This window comes from Electrona antarctica (genome assembly GCF_951216825.1).
Source record: "Electrona antarctica genome assembly, chromosome: 12".
Classification (NCBI taxonomy): domain Eukaryota; kingdom Metazoa; phylum Chordata; class Actinopteri; order Myctophiformes; family Myctophidae; genus Electrona; species Electrona antarctica.
In genome coordinates this window covers 52,120,928-52,141,589 of record NC_136793.1, presented here as the reverse complement: position 1 = coordinate 52,141,589, position 20,662 = coordinate 52,120,928, and the positions used below count along the sequence as shown (strand labels likewise).

Below are 20,662 nucleotides of genomic sequence, written 5' to 3'. Positions count from 1 at the left end.
AATTCACAAAACTAACGTCATTTGTATTGTTGACCTATTTCTAAAATATGAATTAGCGCAACTTTCGTTCAACTTTGACCCTTCTATCACATGGAACTAATTTTTGGGCATAGTGAGATGGACACATTTACGAAAGTTGCCACTAATATTTTAGAAATGGGTCAACAATACAAATGACGTTAGCTTTGTGAATTAATTTACTTTTATTGCGTGGCTCCCTGTGCTCCCCACAAAAGGATCGGAACTACTTAATATTTCGCCAAAACCAGAGCAGAACTCCCACCACAGTACTCGGGCAATCAATAAAGTTGCAACCACTATATTAACTGGCTTATGGCCAGCCTAATTAACAGTGGATTGTGCCTTCTGCCTGCACTATTCATATGTTTAATTCGTCATTTTAATGCCAATAGAAAAATCTGTGATATACACACTACATCTCATTCTCACATGGCAATCCTATAGTATTATACCCAGTCCTGATGGTGGCGGTAATGTCACCATTATGCCGATTTTGACCAAATAGAGCGAATCTGGCGATGTCACTTCCGGTTTAAGTTAAGGAACAATAACATCCGGTACTAGCTTTGGACTGTGCAGCACTATCAGATGTCCGGGATGCTAAGCGATCATTGTTTATTTTAATGGCAAGTATTTCATACAGCTTAAGTTAAAAAAAAATCTGAACCATCCCTTTGACTGTTCTGAATCTGATTGTTTTTATTAATTTACCAATAGTAATTTTTTTATAACCACATGAACCCTAGCGTCCCAATTCTTGGCATTCAGAAAAAAAATCGTTGATCTACGAGTTGTAGAACGGTTATTTTTTATGACGAGAGGGTAAAAACGTAGGGGGCCAAGTACAGACCCCTGGGGGACCCCGGTTAATGAAGTATGCAGGGTTTAGGTGGTTAAATGGATTAGCGCCCGCTGGGCAAGGGGCCTGTGCTACAGATCATCCCTCCTCTCTCTGCTTTTACTTTCCTATAAACGGGAATTTAAACGACTACTCTGCTTGTAACCTGTAATGGTTAAACTATAATGGACTCACATTTGAAATTGTAATAACACTTGCTATCATAATAAACATTCTGAATAGGGTTGGGCCTGTTTCTGGTTTTACCTGTCCAGCATGACTCAACAGCTTAACCTGGACCGACCTTATGCAAACTGAACTGTGCTAGCGTTTGTCATTAACACATTGAGAGCCCACGCAAAACTGCCCAAAATCACTTTCACCTAGAAAATCCATTCACATTTTTTATAATTCAGCTGACTGTGGAGACACATGCTGGAACTTTTTACTTTGAAATGTTTTATAGTTTCTGAGTCATTTAATTTAAACGCCAAATGCATTCTCAATGGCGAAAACACAAACTTTGGCACCACGTGTTAAAAAAAAAGGTGTTTTGATTTTTCAGATTTTTTTTTCAAAGACGTCCACAGACGTCTTGGGCTATGCACGTGCGGTAATACCCAGGACGTCCACAGACGTTTTGGGCACAAAATGTGTATTAACATGGGATGCAGTGACACTGTACATTCTGTTTTTTTGATTGTAAATAATTGTGTCTAACTCGTAAAACAATGTCAAACCAGAAAATCTGACATTGTGCTCTGTGTGCATTGCCCGCCTTAAAAAAAAAAAAAAAACAACAATCTGAAACCTTTTGGATGTGGCTGCTGAATGAGGTCATGAAATGCATTTGAAAAGAGATTTTTGCATGCTATCAGATACAGTATGGGTTGCATGGCGCCAGCCGCGCTACAGATTGGAACAATGAATACAGGGCCTAGTCATAATAGTAGAATACATTATATGCTGGTAGTGGTAATGCAACAAAATCTAGTTTTTGAGGGGCACTAGCCCCTCCAATGCCTGGCTTTTGATCATAATATGGCAGCCAAGTCATGTGGCCAATATAAATATGTCTTGTGACTGATTTTGTTTCATACAATAGCACAGCGTTCATATCTCGTAACGTATATAGTGGCAGTGAATATACAAGGAATGGAAGTGACTCTGCCACGTGTGTGCAGGCTTTTAAAAGTCAAAAATGATGCTTCATTTCAACATTACCACGGCCGCCCCTCACTTCACACGAGTGATTTATTTCCCCTCCTACCTGTAGTGAGATTGTTCAGCACGGTCGGGTTAGCGGGTTGTGTATTGAGGTGGACGCAGATTTAGACACGAAGTATCTGTTTGCTTGTGCTGCCTGATGCTGTTGGCTGATCGGTTTGAGTGTTTTGCTCAATGAGGCTGTTCATGGCTTCAAGCTGTGGAACTGTAGTCCTGGCCGGAGATGTTTTCATTTTTTTTTAATTATTTTTTATGGCGGTTTCGGTTTGTGTGTCTGCAGTTTGGATGGGCCCTGTCTGATGATGTTGAGCAGGTTTGGTTTAGTGTTTCTTTGGCCATGTGTCTATTTAGAACTTTTGTTTTGTATGTGGCTGTAGTTTGGTTTGATGTGTCTGGAGCTTGGTTCAGTTGCGGCTGTGTTCTTCATCAGCAGATGGACATTTTGTTTACACTGACAGTGTTCTGATCCGCTGACCTTCCAATCATTAACTCGGGACAGTCTTCCATTTATGTCTGCACAGCTGTTCTGTGTGTGAGATGTCTCAGCGAAGGACAAAAATACAAGTGGAGCTTTTAGTTTTGGCACCACGATTCCTGTCCACATTTACTTAAAAATTAGGCAATGAACTGTCCCTTCCGTTCCAAAACGCAGTCAGTGTAAATCTGAAATGCTTCCTTTCTTTAACGCTACGATGATGATCCTCAACTGCTGGTGTATTTGGGGAGAAGGTTCCCCGTGCCGAACGTGGGACATGTCTGTGGAAACTCACTCGGCAGTGGTATTTGTCATGTGGCGTCTATATTATCCAGATCTGTGCATCTTCGGCATGGCGCTTTCTTGTATCTCACATTCTCTGATTCCATCAAAACAAGTTCTGAAGTACCCTCACCTCTTTTAAAATCGGTGTTTCTCAACTGGGCGTGCTTGGCACCTGAACCTTTTTAACCCATTTTGAGCGGGAACCCCTTTTGGTCATTACATACATTGTTATAATTTAGCTATTGAAAAATAGCAGATCTACAAGCTCGTATTTGTCGGTCTGCTATTTTTGAAAAATCGTTAAAATGTGCCTCAAATCTTTCCGAAAATTGTCCATGATTTAGATTTTTTTTTTTTTTTTTTTTAATTTCGACGTCAGGCCTGAATGGGTTAATCTATCCATGATGTTGCCACCAACATTGTAATCCATATTGAGGGTACACGGGAGATTGAAGATGTGTGATGCAGAAGGCTGCGATGCTGTGGTCGGTTTGATGTTGGTTGTAGTAGTAGTAGTAGAAGAAGAAGATTGCCACCCATTTGCTGTCCAAGATGGCTGACACTGGGATATTCAGAGACCTTGACTGGTGTAGTAAGTGAAGGTCATTATGTCATTAATGGTCTCCGGGCCTCTCTCTCCCCCGCCACCCTCCCAAGACATGGTTGGATTACAGAAGAGGCTGGTCTATCTAACGGAGGTAGAAGGAGGTATGATGAAATAAACTGCCCTGTGTGTATGTGTGTCTGTCTGTGTGTGTGTGCGCGCGCATGCGCATACATAGGCAGCGAATATTTGGAGAATATATAGACTATATAGGTAGGTTTGTCCCAACTACAGACGATATGTTTGTCATTTAACTTTAGACTGAATCCCCCTCCCAACCCTTCCTAAAGCTACAGTAATACTGCCCTCTGTATGGACTCTTAAGGCCTTGACCACACGTGTATATGGATATTTTGGATATTATCGCCATCCGTATAAAAAAAAACCTAAACAAGAATCATGTCCACATGACTGTAGTTAAAAGATATATCTCCATACACTCGTAAAAGGCAAATACACATTTAATGCAGAAACGTGTTCCTGGTCAGGACCAGATAAGGAATGTGATTCTGTGTTAAATTCATGTACGGGCCGTGAAAAACAAAAAAAGAAACTAAAAAGGTTGTCTCGCCTTTTACATTTTTGAAAATTGTTTATTTTTCTGGCTTTTTCTGTCTTTATTGATAGTGAACAGTAGAGAGAGATGGGGAGTGACACACAGCAAAGGTAATCTGGCTCGGGAATCGAACCTGCGACTCGCTGTCAGGCTGCAATATGTGGTATGTGCCTTCACTGCTAGGCCAGCAGTGCCCCAGAAAACCTTTCAAAAATGTACCATTTCTGGTAGACTTTAAACTGCAGACACTGTGGACTAAGTAGTGACATTGGGCAGATGGCTTTGCGCACCGGTTAAGTGGCGCAGTTGATTGCAGCAATGCGCATGCTTATTACAAAAAGCAACAATGGGCATGCACAAATTGAGCTTGTTTTACGTGGCTACATGGATCTACAGAAAACTGATTTTCTTTTAAAATCTCCACTTTAGAAGGTGTTTTAATTTAAACATCTGTGTTTTAGGCCCAAACATAGAGGAGAATATTAGTTTCGCAAAATATCCAAATGACTGTGGACAGGGTCTAAATCTCAGATGTGTATCAGGAGGTCTGTGCTAGCGTTAGCTTATAGCTGATGCTTTTTGGCTTGTTCCTGTTCAGTCAACAGCACATGCAACGCTTGTTGTGCAGAATCCCAGCTCTCACCCAGACTGTTACGCTTAATCCAAATGGCTTGATTTCTCTAAACTGGCAGACATGAAGTGTGTGTTTGTTTTCCTCCAAATGTGGCTCGGGCTCCTCAAGTCTCCCAATTCATTGGGTGCAGACTTCTGACTTTTCTAGTGGGATTACGCAGAATTCACGGCAATAAGGAAGACAGTATTGTAAAGGAACATCACAGAAAGTATAGTATACTAAATAATATAAATAAAAGCATTACAAAAAAACAGCAACCAAACCTTTCAAAGTATTTGATCATTTTAGGTTTGTTGATGTAGTGAGGTTTGATTAGATATTGCATGATGGGGCTTCTAAAGCAGGTGATAAAAAGCCATGATCTGTGATCGTACTGTTATAATTAAATGTTGACCACATCAACCCTATAGCGTCCCTTTAGAAGCGTGTTACAGATCATGGTGGTTTTTTTTTTCCAATGCATGGCAATGGATGAGGTCTGAAGTCCTGTCTGTCTCATTAGTGCATTTTGTACCATCGCAGCCTTGCTCCCTAGCGGACTTGATGTAGTGATGCTGAGAAACGGTACACAGGACCAAAGTCCATGAGGACCGAGTCTGCTAGTCGGCCTGAGTGTTGACCTTTTCTTCCCCTCTTCTCCTTCACCCTACCAGCTAGTTAATCATGTTTACATGGTGTCTGATTATTCAGCTACTGTAGTGTGGAAATCGCCGGTAGACCGGGTCCTTTGTTAGATTGTGCTGTAGTTGGTTGCTAAGATGCCGCTGCCTGAGTGTGTGTGTGTGTGTGTGGCATACTTAAGCACGGTTTTAGTTTGTAAAATACTGGATGGTAGCGACTGTTACAGTACTGTACTTTGGTTGTACTGTTCGTGTTATACAGGGCGTGTTCAGTTCACGCTCAAATTATATTCTGAGATTAACCGTTGGCTCTCTTCTATAAGGTCATCTAATGTAATGTTCATTATTCAGTAGTCGGTTATGTGGTTATTTTGTTATTCAACCATTTATTTTTATCCTCATATAAAGGTTCAAGTTGTCTTTATCGTTATGACTTCTGTACAGGTGAATGAAAGCAAAATCCCTTTATTCGTAACGGAATGACTTTGCTTTAAAGGTTCTTAACACGTTATGTGTTCAGCGATGGTGTTCTTGAGATACATTTATAGCCCTGGTGGACTGACCTGCTTGCCCTCCACTGCTCACGTGTCTTGTTGCTGGGGCCATGGAGGTCAGATCTTGTGCATCTGTTCACAAGGTGCCCTTTGAGGAGAGCTAAATCTCTGGAAATAAATGAATATCTGTAGGTTCCTGAAAATGCGTTGGAAGACTTAGAACATTTGTGACCAGATTTGACTGAGAGACTGCCATCGCGCAAATTCCAGCTTTTCACCAGAGGAGAAAAACTTTTTTTATTTTATTTATTTTTTATTTTTATTTTTTTCAAAAATGACTTTATAGCACAGGCAGACTCTTCACATACTAGAGCATGTCTGAAATAAGTGTCAGAGCTGAAATCGACATGTAAATATGAGATAAATGCCCAAACATGTAGCTAGGTGTAATGTTAGAGACCACAGAAGTGAACCTTTCAAGCCTGTTTTCTCAACTCGCTGTTTCTCTGCAAGACATTACTCTATAAGCCATATCTCCAAAAATTCAAAAAAGTCCAATGGCAGTCCCTCAGTCAAATTTAGTCACATTTGTCTTTCATTTCACTACTCTGCCGGTGTCACTAATTCCCACTGTCTCCAAACAATGTGTCTACGTATGTGGGTCAGATAAGACCCGGTTACCTTAAAGGACCACTTCACCACTTTTCAACATCTCTTCATATAATTGGTCCTCACTAATGTTCATGATAAAACACCACCATTTTTTCTCCTACTCAGTCTGTGTCTCATAGGAGGGCTTTGGGCATTCGGACACCCGTCCACCAGTGACATCATCATTAGGTAGATTTTTTTTTAAAACAAGATTTGTTTTAAAATATATTTAGATTTGTATGATCGTGAGAACGATGGCTTCAACTTTTGCATTGCAACTTTTCAGGAAAAGAAATCCTGCCGTTTCTATTAGCTTGGATTCACCATCGATGATGTCACTGGTGGACGGGTTTCTGAACTGCCCACAGCCTTCCTATGAGACACAGACTGAGTAGGAAAAAATTGTGGTATTTTATCATGAACATTAGTTAGGACCAATTATAGGAAGAGAAGTTGAAAAGTGGTGAAGTGGTCCTTTAACACAATCAGCACCGGGATTTCTTTCAAAATAACAGCTCTGGGTAAACAGATATGGCCGCTTTTACTCTGTAAGCCACCCCCTTCCGTTCCGGACAAAAAACGGGAGAGATATTTTTTGCTTGCTTACCTCGCTATCATTACGATAAAGTCGCTGAATAATCCCTCGCGTTCATATTTTGAACGCGAGGCATATCCATCTGGTCAAAACCACGGAGAGCTCCCTAGATTAGGAGATACTTGTTGGAAAGCAGCATTTATAAATTAAGCCCAGCACTAGCATGCACCAACTGTGCGAAAGTTCAGACATTGCCTCGAGATGTAGGCAGAAGTTACAGTTTAAATCTTACGTCAACCTAGTCCATAGTAGCTGTAAGCGTCCTCTGTAACACATTTGGATAAGTTTGAGGTCATACCGCTGCTTTATGTCTGCTATGCGAGTATGCGTTCCGTGTCAGAATACAATCCTTAGACATGTGTAATGACATAGATGCTCGTTTTCCACGAGTTGAGACACTGGGAATTACTGACCTGTTGGCAAGAGACAATTGCGGCGAGAAGTCTGGCTTATCTTTTCTCTGCGAGACCTATCGTCCTTGCGCAAGACAATTGCGTTATTGACCATGCTGCTATATTACAAAACAAGTGTTAATAAAATACGAATGTAATTTGAAGTAACTGGGGTAGGCAACTGAGCTGTGCCACTCCAGATAGATCAGACAGACTGTTAACATTTTGTTTATCTAAAGCACAGTAATAAAGATGGTGATTTTCATTTTATGAAATAATATTTGGATTGGTGTGGACTTTACGACAGTGTAACCAAGACTAATCTTACATTCTCTGTGGTACAACAAAACATACACGCAAGCTTTACTATCAAACTAACTGGTTTCAACGTATCGTTTAGTGTGTGGACTTTGCACCATAACTTAAGTGAGAAGCTGTGCACAGCTTATGTAACGGGCTGTAGGACTCCCAACTGTGCGTGTTGATCCTTTGGTTGCCTCTTGGAAACAGGAGCTGTAGCATCCCTTGGTATTACTGTATTAACATATTGATTGATTGATCGCTTATCTGCTGCCATTGATAAGGATGTTAATGAGTTAATGTCTCCTCGATGTTTCCCCCCCCCCCTTTTTTCTTCTTCTTTTGAACGCCCAACTACCTAATTCTCCCCCTATCCTCTCTTAAACAAACTGCTAATGCCGCAACTGCTGCTTAATGCAACAACCCCCGCTAATGCTATTGCTACAACTACCGTCTCTACTGTCTGCTACTAACACAACTCATTCTTATCCACACACCCATTGTCTTCCTCTTGTTTTCTCCCGTCTTCATATTTCATGTCATTCCGTCTGTCTCTCTTGGTTGAAACTCTGTTGTTTCAACCACTGGTCTGAACGACGTGGCTTCATAACTACTTATGGAATCCTTAAATCACTTAAATCACTCACTAACTCATAATGCGTGTCTTACCTTCTTTTCCTCAATTGGTCTTAATCCATCGTGTGTGTGTGTGTGTGTGTGTGTGTGTGTGTGTGTGTGTGTGTGCACGTGCGTGTGTGTGTGTGTGTGTGTGTGTGTGTGCGCGTGCATGTCCATATCCATATCCTCCATCCTCTTTGCTTCCTCTCTCCCCATATCCTCCCTTCTACAACCTCTCCCTCCCTGCCCTCGCCCCCCCCCCCCCCCCTGTGGTGCATTATGGGACATGAAGAATTCTATGGCCTGAATGAGTCGGACCTGGAGAAGGTGTTCCGTCTGCCGACCACCACTTTCATAGGAGGAGCAGAGACCGCTCTGCCTCTCAAGGAGATCATACGCCGTCTGGAGGTGTGTGTCACACGTGTACACACACACACGTACACACACACGTACACACACTAGGGCTGTCGGCCTTTCCAATACACCTATACAGTATATATGAAGGTAACGGAAGTGCTCTGCAGTTGAAATCCCTGTAGCCGTATACAGTAGATGGCCGCAAATTATATTTGAGTACTGCCTCTGTATTCGTATTTAATAAACACTGCCACTACTCCTACAATAGTAATGCTAATGGGCATAATGTGTTTTTTTCTTTGTAGATGGCGTACTGTCAGCACATTGGAGTAGAGTTCATGTTCATCAATGACCTCGACCAGTGTCAGTGGATCAGGCAGAAGTTTGAGAAACCAGGAGTCATGCAGTTCACTTTGGACGAGAAGAGGACCCTGTTGGCCAGGATGGTCCGTTCTACCAGGTAAATGCCGCCGTACCTTTGAACCTACTACAGCCTACGTCCTAGAAACAAATGTAGAACCCCTATCGACAACGTAGACCCCACTACTACACCCAAGAAGCATTACCTACAACTACTTCTACAACCTAGAACAGTTGTCTACAACCTAGAGCCATTATCTACAGTTGGAGGCCATCGATATTGTCCTTTTTCTTTTTGCTGAGGTTTGCGTGATCTGTGCAAAAGGACAGTTAACCCATTTTGGGCGGGAACCCCTTTTTGGCGTTTTAAACATTGTTATAATTTAGCTATTGAAAAATAGCAGATCTACAAGCTCATAGCGCGCCACTCGGTGGCGCGCTATGAGCTCGTAGGTCTGCTATTTTTGAAAAATCGTGAAAATATTTATTTCAGAAAACTGGAGGATTTAGAAGGATTTTTTAAAATTTTGAGGTCAGGCCTAAATGGGTCAAATGATAAGGGACAATATCGGTGGCACCCAACTGTACAACCATAGAACCATGAATATTAACTACAACTTAGAACAACCCGGAACATCTTATCTAGAACTGGGGAAACTGTCAGTTCACTGTGGAGAAGAGAAACCTGCCGGCCAGAATGGTCCTCTCTCTGCCAGGTAACAAATTATCAACACATTTTGGGGGTCCTCGACACGAAAACGCTTGAGAGAACCACTGGTCTAGACCCATAACAATGTTGTTTGTTCAAGGTTTGAGGAGTTTCTCCAGAGGAAGTGGTCTGCGGAGAAACGCTTTGGCCTGGAGGGTTGCGAGTCTCTGATTCCTGCCCTGAAAACCATCATCGACAAATCCTCCGAGAACGGAGTGGAGAACGTTATCATGGGCATGCCTCACAGGTACTGGACACGCATGCACGAGCACATGCATACACATGTTGTATTTCAATACTAATATACTTCAGAATGGCAATTTTATGAATGTCATTTTTACAATTATTCTGATGGCATTTTAACCAAATCTGACGCATTGTGAGCTTGTACTGTAGATATTTTCGGTGCAAGACACCTATGTATAAAATCAGGTGAAACTCCACAACCCCAACCTTTAAACCTAACCTCTAAAATATCTAATACTAATGCTAACCCCGACCTGAATCTAACTAATTGTAAGTCATTTTAAACCATAAAATGTCTTCAAAACAAAATCCTCACAATGTCTATTCCTCAAATTATTATATGCCTGTGGGGACATTTGCACCAGGCAGGCACGCACGCACACACACACACACACACACACACACACACACACACACACACACACACACACACACACACACACACACGCATCCTACAGATCTCTCCATAAATTCTTCCAACAGTGCTCCTTGCTTTTTTTGTTGTTGCTTTTATTGGGTGAGGCAGCTTAATAATAGCTGACTGAATTGAAATAATTCAGGTTCTACGCATTAATGACCTCTGTCTCTTGTCTCTCCCTGCAGGGGTCGTTTGAACGTGTTGGCTAATGTGATCCGTAAGGAGTTGGAACAGATCTTCTGCCAGTTTGACTCCAAACTAGAAGCTGCTGACGAGGTCAGAAGGACCACATAGATCCTGCTCTAGTTACAACTGCTATAGAGCGTCGCAGTCCCGCCCCCTCGAGAGACCCGGAAAAGAAACCCCCGTTCATTTTCCTCCTAGACTTTTCAGAAAGTATTTATTTGAAGACGTTTACGCCGTGGACAAAGCCAACTCTTGTCGTGACAAATCATGACAACAAACACAATTTTCCGGGCTGAACAAATAATTAGAAAGGGCAGGTTTCTTCTTTGTAATTATTTGTTTGGTCCAAAATATTGTGTTTGTTGTCATGATTTGTCACGACAAGAGTTGGCTTTGTACGACGCTTATAAGGTCTTTAAATAAATACGTTATGAAATGTCTATGGGAAAAATGCATTGGGAACTATTTCCTGGGCTCTTTTACGGCTATGTAATAGGGGTGGGACAATAATGGTTTATTATCGATTAATTATGGTTTATCGTGATAAAATAAAACGCTCACGATCATTTTAATTTATCGCGAAATTGTCCTCAGTCATACACTAAGATGAATTTGCTTTTTTGAGCTGCAATTTCAGTACCACTTACACAATCACTCTACACAAATCTATTGGCCCAAAAATTGCGATGCAACTCAACGCATTGTGAGCCTGTAGATCGGGTATTTTGGGGCGAACGTTCCCCCCAGCACAGGGCTGCCGGGGGCGTTCAAGTGGTCAACAAAAGTGGCGTTCTAAGCATATTTTGATTATTGCGACATCGTTCATCGCAATTATATTTTCCACTATTAATCGTGACATATCGTCCCATGATCCCTCATATGCAATGTGAAGTAGTGTTTATATTTAGTGGTCTTTTCCTTTCTCAGGGTTCAGGGGACGTGAAGTACCACCTGGGAATGTACCATCGGCGGATCAACCGCGTGACGGACAGGAACATCACCCTGTCCCTGATGGCCAACCCCTCCCATCTGGAGGCCGTCAACCCCGTGGTCATGGGCAAGGCCAAGGCGGAGCAGTTCTACTGTGGAGACACGGAAGGCAACAAGGTGAGAGGGACATCCATACATATAGCCTACAGAATGTGGATTGATTGAAGGCTTTATTTGTCAAAAACGTAAATGGCACGTGGTACAGTCAGACATCTCTCTAGGTCGTCCTCACACGAGCCCACCATCGAGTACGTTGGTAATTTGCGCTCCTGCGTCGTTCTTGAGTACATCCACGCATGTTAGTGTGGGACGACCTCGTGATCGATGCCTGTGTGTTGGTTCCCACATATCCCAATTTGCTGTCTGGCAGTTGTTGATGTCTTGGCAGTTCTTGATGACATTAAGGCTGAAAAGGATGACACAAAAAAGTCCTTGTGGTCCTATGTATTCAATTAATCGATATAGCATACAGACACAATAACGCATGTCATCAACAAATACAAAAAAACCCCAATAAAGCAAGCACATCCACTCACTATAAACCCGGGTACCTGGCCGAGGTCAGAATCCATCCTCTCGAAAGAGGCTCGAAACATCACGTCCAATGGCGTAAAGCAGAGGTTCCCAACCACCGGTCCGTAGGAGATGTCCCACTGGTACGCGAGAAGGGAATCCCAAGTTTTCCCCGACCGTCAACAGGATTTTCCAAACGGTGGTGAAAAGTTGACTGTCCGGTTGAATGAAAATAACCAAGCATTTGTCGGGGACGCGTCGCTGACTGTGGTTTATAAACCGCTTCGAGTCCGTGTTACTCCCGTGTTGCGTAACATAACGGTGACGTCACTTTCGAATCCTTGGTATCTTTACCGTTGCGTTCCGTGCGTTCAGAGCAGCAGCACTGCTGCAGCAGAACAATAACAAGCTGCCGCCTATGTTATCACGCTCGCGCTAATGAAACCAAACACCACACGGTACGGGATTATTATTTCATGTCAAAACATATTGAAGTATCAGAAGAAAGTAATGCGTCACTCTGCATGTTGAACTTAAGTTTTCCACACATGTCCAAAGTAATTTCTGAATGAAAAAGACAGGTCTAACCCTTTTTTCATCATACTATCCTTTAATATAACGCCATAACATTATGTTGTGATATAATATTATAGCAGCGCAGCGGGTAGGTTACTTAGGCCAGCCAACGCCAGTCAAGTCAAGTCCAAAGCATATATCTATTCTACGTCCGAGCATAGATATGGTAAAGCCCCGCCTGCCTCTGATTGGCCTACCGACACTGCCCGTCTTGCCTGTCCTCCGAGATGCAAGGGCACTCCGTGGTGGGAAATAATACAAGTACAAGAGAATGGCAACATGCGACAGTAACTTGTAACTTTAATTTTTGTAGAAGAGGCAAACCAATATTGTTTGCTTTGATTGAATAATTGATTGAACACGTATGTACTATGATTTGATTTGGCTGTGTTCTAAATTAAAGTTAGTGTTGATTATCGTGTATTAATCTAATTATAGTAAACTAATACTATTGTACTAAAAAAGATAAAGATCAAGGTATTAATCCAATTATAGTAAACTAATACTGTTACACTAAAAAAGATAAAGATCAAGGGAAAAGAGACCTTTTTACAGTAAAATAATGTTTCAAGTTTACACATAAACAGACCAACAGCATAAACAATATTAGTTTGCCTCTTCTACAAAAATAAAAGTTACTGTCGCGCGTTGCCAACTTGGCATAATACAAGAGAACGACAGCTTGGCACTGCCAAGCTGTCGTTCTCTTGTATATCGTACTTGTATTATTTATTTATTTCCCACCACGGAGTAACCTCGCGGCAGACTATCCAGCATGTATCTTCCACCTCAGAGGAAACTCTGGTAAGGCCGGCAGTGTCGGTAGGCCAATCGGAGGCAGGCGGGGCGTTACCATGTCTAAGCTCGGACGTAGAAAAGATATACGTGATGTGCACTCCCCCCAACCCCCCTATGGTCTCACTTCCTTCCTGGACTACATGTTGTCTCGATAAGACCGCTCTCCCCCTACCCACAAGGAGGAGCAGTGTATTATGGGAATTGTAGTTCAGGAAGGATTAAGTGAGCCCATGCAGTGTCGATGACATCATGGACACTTTGAAATACTAAAATATCTAAAAGCACATAATACCCACATGAAAAACCCAGGAATGTGTTTCTTGTCTCCCAAACATCATTCAAATGAGATCTGGTTGCAAAAGGGGTGAAGTGGCCCTTTAACCCATTCTGGACGGGAACCCCTTTCAGTGTTTTAAGCATTATGTTATACTTTAGCTATTGAACGAGGCGGCGTCTCGCCCTCATGCGCCTTACGCGTGTGTGTGTGTGTGTGTGTGTGTGTGTGTGTGTGTGTGTGTAGGTGATGTCTATATTGATCCACGGCGATGCAGCGTTCGCTGGTCAGGGAGTCGTCTACGAAACCTTCCATCTGGCTGACCTGCCCTTCTACACCACGCACGGCACAGTGCACGTGGTGGTCAACAACCAGGTACACACACACACCTGTCATGAAGCAGGTAAAGTACACATGCACTCACCTAATGAAGCTGTAATTGAACAGGCATGCATGCAGATACGCACACACACACACACACAATCACACTCACTCCTATCATGAAACGGGTATACACAGCTGCCATTGAGCGGGAGCATTATGCTTGTGTTTATTATTAAAACTGTAAACTTTATTAAAATAAGTCATCTGGGAAAATGGATTCTTCTTTTGTACTATGCTCTATCCCAGGGGTTCTCAACGTTTTTGGCCCGGGACCCCCGGAGATGCTTTGGCAGTGTCTCGGGACCCCCGCCCCGCCCCCTCCCGATCCCCAATACAAATTGACTGCTTCAATAACCTTATAGAGACATTACACCATAAATAAATACTGAAACCAGATCATCATTAGGGAAGGTGTATATGTGTACTATATGTAAACTCTTCATTTCCATTTTCCAGCCATTCCGTTGCAAAAAAAAAACTATTTTTTTTTAATATAATTTGGGGACCCCCCAAAATAATTTGAGAACCCCTGCTCTATCCCACTCTACTCCACTCTACTATTCTCATCTTTCCCCTTTTGTTGCTCACCTCTTGAGTTTTCTCTCTTTGTCTCCTTTCATTGTTCTTTCTCTCTCTCTCTCTCTCCATAGATTGGTTTCACCACAGACCCTCGTATGGCGCGTTCGTCTCCGTATCCTACAGATGTAGCACGTGTCGTGAACGCTCCCATCTTCCACGTGAACGCAGATGACCCCGAGGCTGTGATGTACGTCTGCAAAGTGGCTGCGGAGTGGAGAGCCACCTTCAAAAAGGACGTGGTGGTGGACCTGGTAAGCGCGCGCAGCCGCGCACACACACAAGGGGGGGGGGGGTCCGGTCCTGGCACTAAACATTTTCAGATGGGTGGTCCGCCCACCCAAAATGAAAATCCTGGCTATGCCACTGTATTCTAGTTGTGCTATAATCTACATCACACACGGACTACAATCACAGATGTACTAATGTCTTTCTTTTGTCGTGTGTGTGTGTGTGTGTGTGTAGGTGTGTTACAGACGTATGGGTCATAATGAGATGGATGAGCCCATGTTCACTCAGCCTCTGATGTACAAACAGATTAAAAAGCAGAAAGGAGTTTTACTGAAATATGCAGAGAAACTGATTGCAGAGGGAGCTGTAACCAGACAGGAGTACGAGGTATGTATCAATCAGATCCATACAAATATATATATTTTGAAAGTCAGCTGGTAATATTTGCTATTATAAGTCTGTCACAATTATTACACAATCGACTAATCGCAATCATTTGAGGTAATCGCGATTATTTTGACGATCACGATAATCGGCATAATCGTTTCCATGTTTAAAAAATAGCAATTTATTTATTACATTTGCCACAATCTCTTTGTGTCATTGACTCATTTATGATATCTCCCCTACGGTGCCATTTGTGAAAATGAAGCCTAAAAACCAAAGAGAAATTTCATTTCATATGCTCCAATGTTCAATGACAAAAAAACTAAATAAATTGTTAATTGCAATTATGTGTGTGACAATTAATTGTCAATTTAAATTCGTAATCGTGACATGTGTGTATGTCTCTCTCTCTCTCTCTCCCCGTGTGCAGGAGGAGATTGCCAAGTACGATAAGATCTGTGAGGAAGCGCATGCCCGCTCCAAAGACGAGAAGATTCTTCACATCAAGCACTGGCTGGACTCTCCTTGGCCTGGTAGGAACCTTACACCGGGGCTCCACCGGGTCAGCGTCGCGTCTCCGTCACCGTCAGGGAATGTTCCCTTTTTAATCAATGAAGGGTGGCTCCACTGCCCGCGTTGCGTGACATTAACGCGTGCATTAAAATTGAACCGGTGCGTTTTTTGACGCACGCGACGGAGACGCAACGCGTCAGGTGGAGCCTTGGCGTAAGACAGACAGACAGACAGACAGACAGACAGACAGACGGAGGGATGGGGGATTAGATGATGGATAAATGGAGGTGATGTGTTTCTAAAGGCTGTAACACTGTGTGTGTGTGTGTGTGTGTGTGTGTGTGTGTGTGTGTGTGTGTGTGTGCAGGTTTCTTCACTCTGGATGGACAGCCTAAGACGATGACTTGTCCATCAACTGGTCTGACCGAAGAGCAGTTGGGTCACATCGGAAACGTTGGCTCGTCTGTCCCTGTGGATGACTTCACTATCCATGGAGGTATTAACAGTCACAGTTCACAACCACACACACACACACACACACATGACACAAGCACAGCACACACACACACACACACACACACACAGTACACACACATTATACACCACACACTCCTCTGTCTCAGTATTTATAAGTGTGGCACCAGGGGGCAGTGTTTCATTAAATAAATGGGCTAAATGGGATAAATTCCTTTGATAGATTATCATTGTTGCCAAATGTCTAATCGATGGCATTGAATGGCATTATAGTGCATCAATAAAACTGACCAATATAGATGCCAAGGATAGGACAGTGACTCTTCAAACTATATTACCAGTAAGACGCCCTTTAGGGCACGCATCCGCCTCGTTGACGGCAGACTGCTGGGCGAGTGCTGGCACTTTGGCATGGGTGGGGTCAGGTCAACATGGAATGAATTCTATACTGGCCATATAAGGAGCATGTCTTGAGTGTACAGGGTTTGATGAGGTCAGATCAACATATGGAATGTCAGAACGGGTCAGCTCCATATATGCAGATCTAAGGGTGGCAGCGGGGACATTCTCTTGAGTGTACAGGGTTTGATGAGTGCCCAGGTAGGGCCAGGCCTTAATTTTCGGGCCTGTTCAGAACTCTCTTTTTTTTGCCGGCTGCCGGGCGGCGCGGCTGCACTAATAACTTTGGGGCGGGCCCGTCTAGAGTTTAAATGGACCGGTATCAGTCAAAAGGGAGACATCGAAGAGGAAGGATGGATGGGGAAGGATCAACACATGGATTATATCCATATATGGAGATCTAAGGGTTTGAGGTTTGAGGTCAGATGTGCTGGCCAATATTGATGACATCAGGAATCTCCGTATATGGGCTTAATTGCGACAGCAGGTCGCATTCCTCCATCCCTGATGATGTCACGATACCATATATGGGGGCATTCCTATGTATGGGGATAATAGTAGCAATGTGTTGTGAACTTGTGACCTTCACATATAGCATATTTTTGAGGGGCGCCAGCCCCTCCTATACACAGGTTTAATGTTTGTCTTTAGTTCAAAGTTTGTTTAGTAAACGCATTGACAATGAAGGGAAAATGTGCGTCATAATGTGCCTCATTACGTCATATTGTCTCTTTATTGTTAATGGCGTTTAATGTTTGTGTTGGCACCGTTTGTTTTACATCACCGTACAATCAACACGAGTTAGACTTTAATATATTAGCGCCCCTCACTTCACACGGGTGTGATTTTGTTTTAATCTCAACGGATCATCACCTAGATCTGCATATATGGAGCCGTCCAGCACCTCTACATCTGACCCCACGGACACCAGATGAATAGTTTAACTCCTGCTTCTTAACTGTGCCGTATTAAGAAGCTCTGTTGTTTCAGCGCTCACCCTCAGGCGTCTTACTGGGGTGCAGTACTTAGTTCAGACTAGTCATTGGTCCGACAAACGACAACCTACCTCAAACCCTAACCTAACCATGACCGCAAGCACGGGAGCAGCGCATGTTCGAGTGGTTCCTGCATGTCGGAATTACGTGCGGATCCCGTCTTACTGGTATTGTGTGTGTGTGTGTGTGTGTGTGAGGTCTGAGCCGGATCCTGAAGGGCCGTGCGGAGATGGTAAAGAACAGGACCGTGGACTGGGCTCTGGGTGAATACATGGCCTTCGGATCTCTGCTGCAGGAAGGGATCCATGTCCGACTGTCTGGACAGGACGTGGAGAGAGGAACCTTCAGGTACACCCGGCCACACACACACACACACACACCCACACACTTGACTTTCATTTCCATGTGCATCCCTTCATGTAATCATATTTCTGTATGTGCACATACATACACACATACACACAAAGTGATGCAGAAAATAGCAGATCTTCAAGCTCAAAGCGCGTTTTGTCATTTTTCTCCTTTGTATTTGTTGATATCTATTGTGGTTTTTTTTTTTTTTCAATGTTGAAGATTCTGGAAACGAGTCCCCAGGACTTTTTTGTGTTTTCCTTTTAGCCTTAAAGGGGAATTTCTTCCTAACCGTTTATTTACTTAATCATGTTGATAATATAATAATTGACCAAAAAAATAAAAAAAAGGCGCTGGTCCTTTAAGAAAAGCGTAGGATGGGTCTAACGTCAGCCCACGTAGAACAGGAAGAGTGCGGCAACAACACTGCATGGACTAACCTGTCATATCAACTAGAACAGATGTAAACTAAAACGAATCGCCCGATTGATTAAGTGTTCTAGCGGTTGATCCACCCGGACGGTAAATCCGCTTATTTGGTATGGAACGCTCAGCATGTTGTTTTTTTTTTTTTCCAATGACGAATGGATAAGAAAGCGGCTTGTGCGAAACTCTCCTTTAATGTCTTACTATACCACGTGTTGTTTACATTTCTGACTACCGTAATAAAGTATTCAATCAATAAGAAAATAAATTGTGATAAATACAATTATTTTACCAGGCTTTTATATACTCTCTCTCTCTCTCTCCCATGCCTGTCTGTGTCTCTCTCTCTAGTCATCGTCATCATGTTCTTCATGACCAGAATGTTGACAAGAGAACCTGTATTCCCATGAACCACCTCTCTCCTAACCAGGCTCCTTACACCGTCTGCAACAGCTCTCTGTCCGAGTACGGAGTGCTGGGTTAGTAAACCTACGACACACACACGCACAATTTATTCATGTACACATGAAGAGCATTCAATGGGCTCTATGCGCATAAAAGGTGTTACCAATGATACTAATTAAGGCTCTGTTCCATTTAGTGTACAATCGATTTAGTTTTCAGACCTTTTCATTTCAAGGACCCCCATAACTCTGAGATGGAGATGGAACCATTTGTGCCATCTCAGAGTTACAGACCTGTACACTGGAGTGTTTACCAGTGAGCTGGTAAACAGAGGGTTTACCAGTGAGCTGGTAAACAGAGTGTTTACCAGTGAGCCAAACGTGCACAATAGCAGCACCCTGGCTCTGTTTGACCAGAATGGAACAGAGCCTTCATTAGTATCAGCGGTAACACCTGTGATGGAAGTAGGGAAGGGGCCCAAGTTCTTTCCAAAATGGCGTGTGTGCATAGAGCCCATTCACATTTATGTGTATGTAATAATGATAATCCTCATGTTCTTATTACTGTGTGTGTGTAGGATTTGAGCTGGGTTTTGCCATGGCCAGTCCCAACGCACTGGTCCTGTGGGAGGCCCAGTTCGGGGACTTCCACAACACGGCCCAGTGCATCATCGACCAGTTCATCTGTCCTGGACAGGCCAAGTGGGTCCGACAGAACGGGATAGTCCTGCTGCTGCCGCACGGCATGGAGGGCATGGTAATGTGCACAACCACACACACACACACACGAGCCAAGTACTGAATGTCAAGTCTCCAGGTTTTCTTCAGAATATGTAGGACGCTTATTTACGACGACACTATGGCATATTAGGAGTCCAACTAGTACTTGGTACGTGGTTCTCAAATGTGTTATTTGCAAGGACCCCCTTAACCCATTTAGGCCTGATGTCGAAAAACAAATAAAAAGTCTTCTGAAAGAATATATTATATTCAAAGATTTGTGCCGCATTTTCACGATTTTTCAAAAAATAGCAGACCTACAAGCTCGTAAGCGCGCCACTCGGTGGCGCGCTACGAGCTTGTAGATCTGCTATTTTTAAATAGCTAAAGTATAACATAATGCTTAGTTAAAACACCAAAAGGGGTTCCCGCCCAGAATGGGTTAAATCTGAGAGTTACAGACCTGCTGTGGTCTTTCAGGGCTAGGTCTTTCTGAGTTTCCTATAATACTGTTTGTCCAGTCATTTTGTATGTCTGTGACAAAAATGTCATTTTGAAATAATTTGACAAAAGATGTCCACTCTAAGCCAACACGTCAATGACCCCTGGCTATATCCCATCAATAATCAATGACCCCTGGCTATATCCCGTCAATAATCAATGACTCCTGGCTATAGCCCGTCAATAATCAATCAACTTTATTGTCACGACAAACAGTTGCAGGTGAAAGTGAGGTGAAACTCTTTGTTTATGCTGCCTTTCACGTTCGCAGTTCAAGGAGTAAAAAGAGAATATAGAAGTAAAGAATGGAAAATGAAAGAGGGCACAAAAGGCTGAAAATAGCATTGATTGATTGATTGAAATATTTATTAACAGTTTGCAGAATTACAGTACATTTCGAGCTCAAACTCAATACAAAGGCTGTTAACTGTGAGTGGACGACCCAATTAAGCATTACACTTGTTTACAACAGGGTCCACCATGTTCAATTCATCAAAACATTTAGAGACGTACAAATAGACATTTCTATATAGACAAAGAACAGAACAGGAATTCATCATAATG

The 20,662-nt window shown here is 42.9% G+C and overlaps 1 protein-coding gene across 3 annotated transcripts in view; it reads left to right on the top strand.

Annotated features, from left to right (window-relative positions):
• ogdha (oxoglutarate dehydrogenase a) overlaps positions 1-20,662 on the top strand; it is a 42,596-nt gene that overhangs the window by 17,206 nt on the left and 4,728 nt on the right. For 2 of the 3 annotated variants that reach the window (XM_079517366.1, XM_079517367.1), the window contains exons 5-18: positions 3,504-3,554; positions 8,603-8,718; positions 8,973-9,127; positions 9,837-9,983; positions 10,586-10,676; positions 11,514-11,693; positions 13,984-14,112; positions 14,772-14,951; positions 15,163-15,315; positions 15,746-15,848; positions 16,196-16,324; positions 17,894-18,044; positions 18,825-18,952; positions 19,456-19,634. In XM_079517366.1, coding sequence (XP_079373492.1) covers positions 3,504-3,554; positions 8,603-8,718; positions 8,973-9,127; positions 9,837-9,983; positions 10,586-10,676; positions 11,514-11,693; positions 13,984-14,112; positions 14,772-14,951; positions 15,163-15,315; positions 15,746-15,848; positions 16,196-16,324; positions 17,894-18,044; positions 18,825-18,952; positions 19,456-19,634 — 1,892 coding nt within the window. The remainder of the gene's footprint in view (positions 1-3,503; positions 3,555-8,602; positions 8,719-8,972; positions 9,128-9,836; positions 9,984-10,585; positions 10,677-11,513; positions 11,694-13,983; positions 14,113-14,771; positions 14,952-15,162; positions 15,316-15,745; positions 15,849-16,195; positions 16,325-17,893; positions 18,045-18,824; positions 18,953-19,455; positions 19,635-20,662) is intronic. The other variant, XM_079517368.1, reaches the window with a different exon arrangement.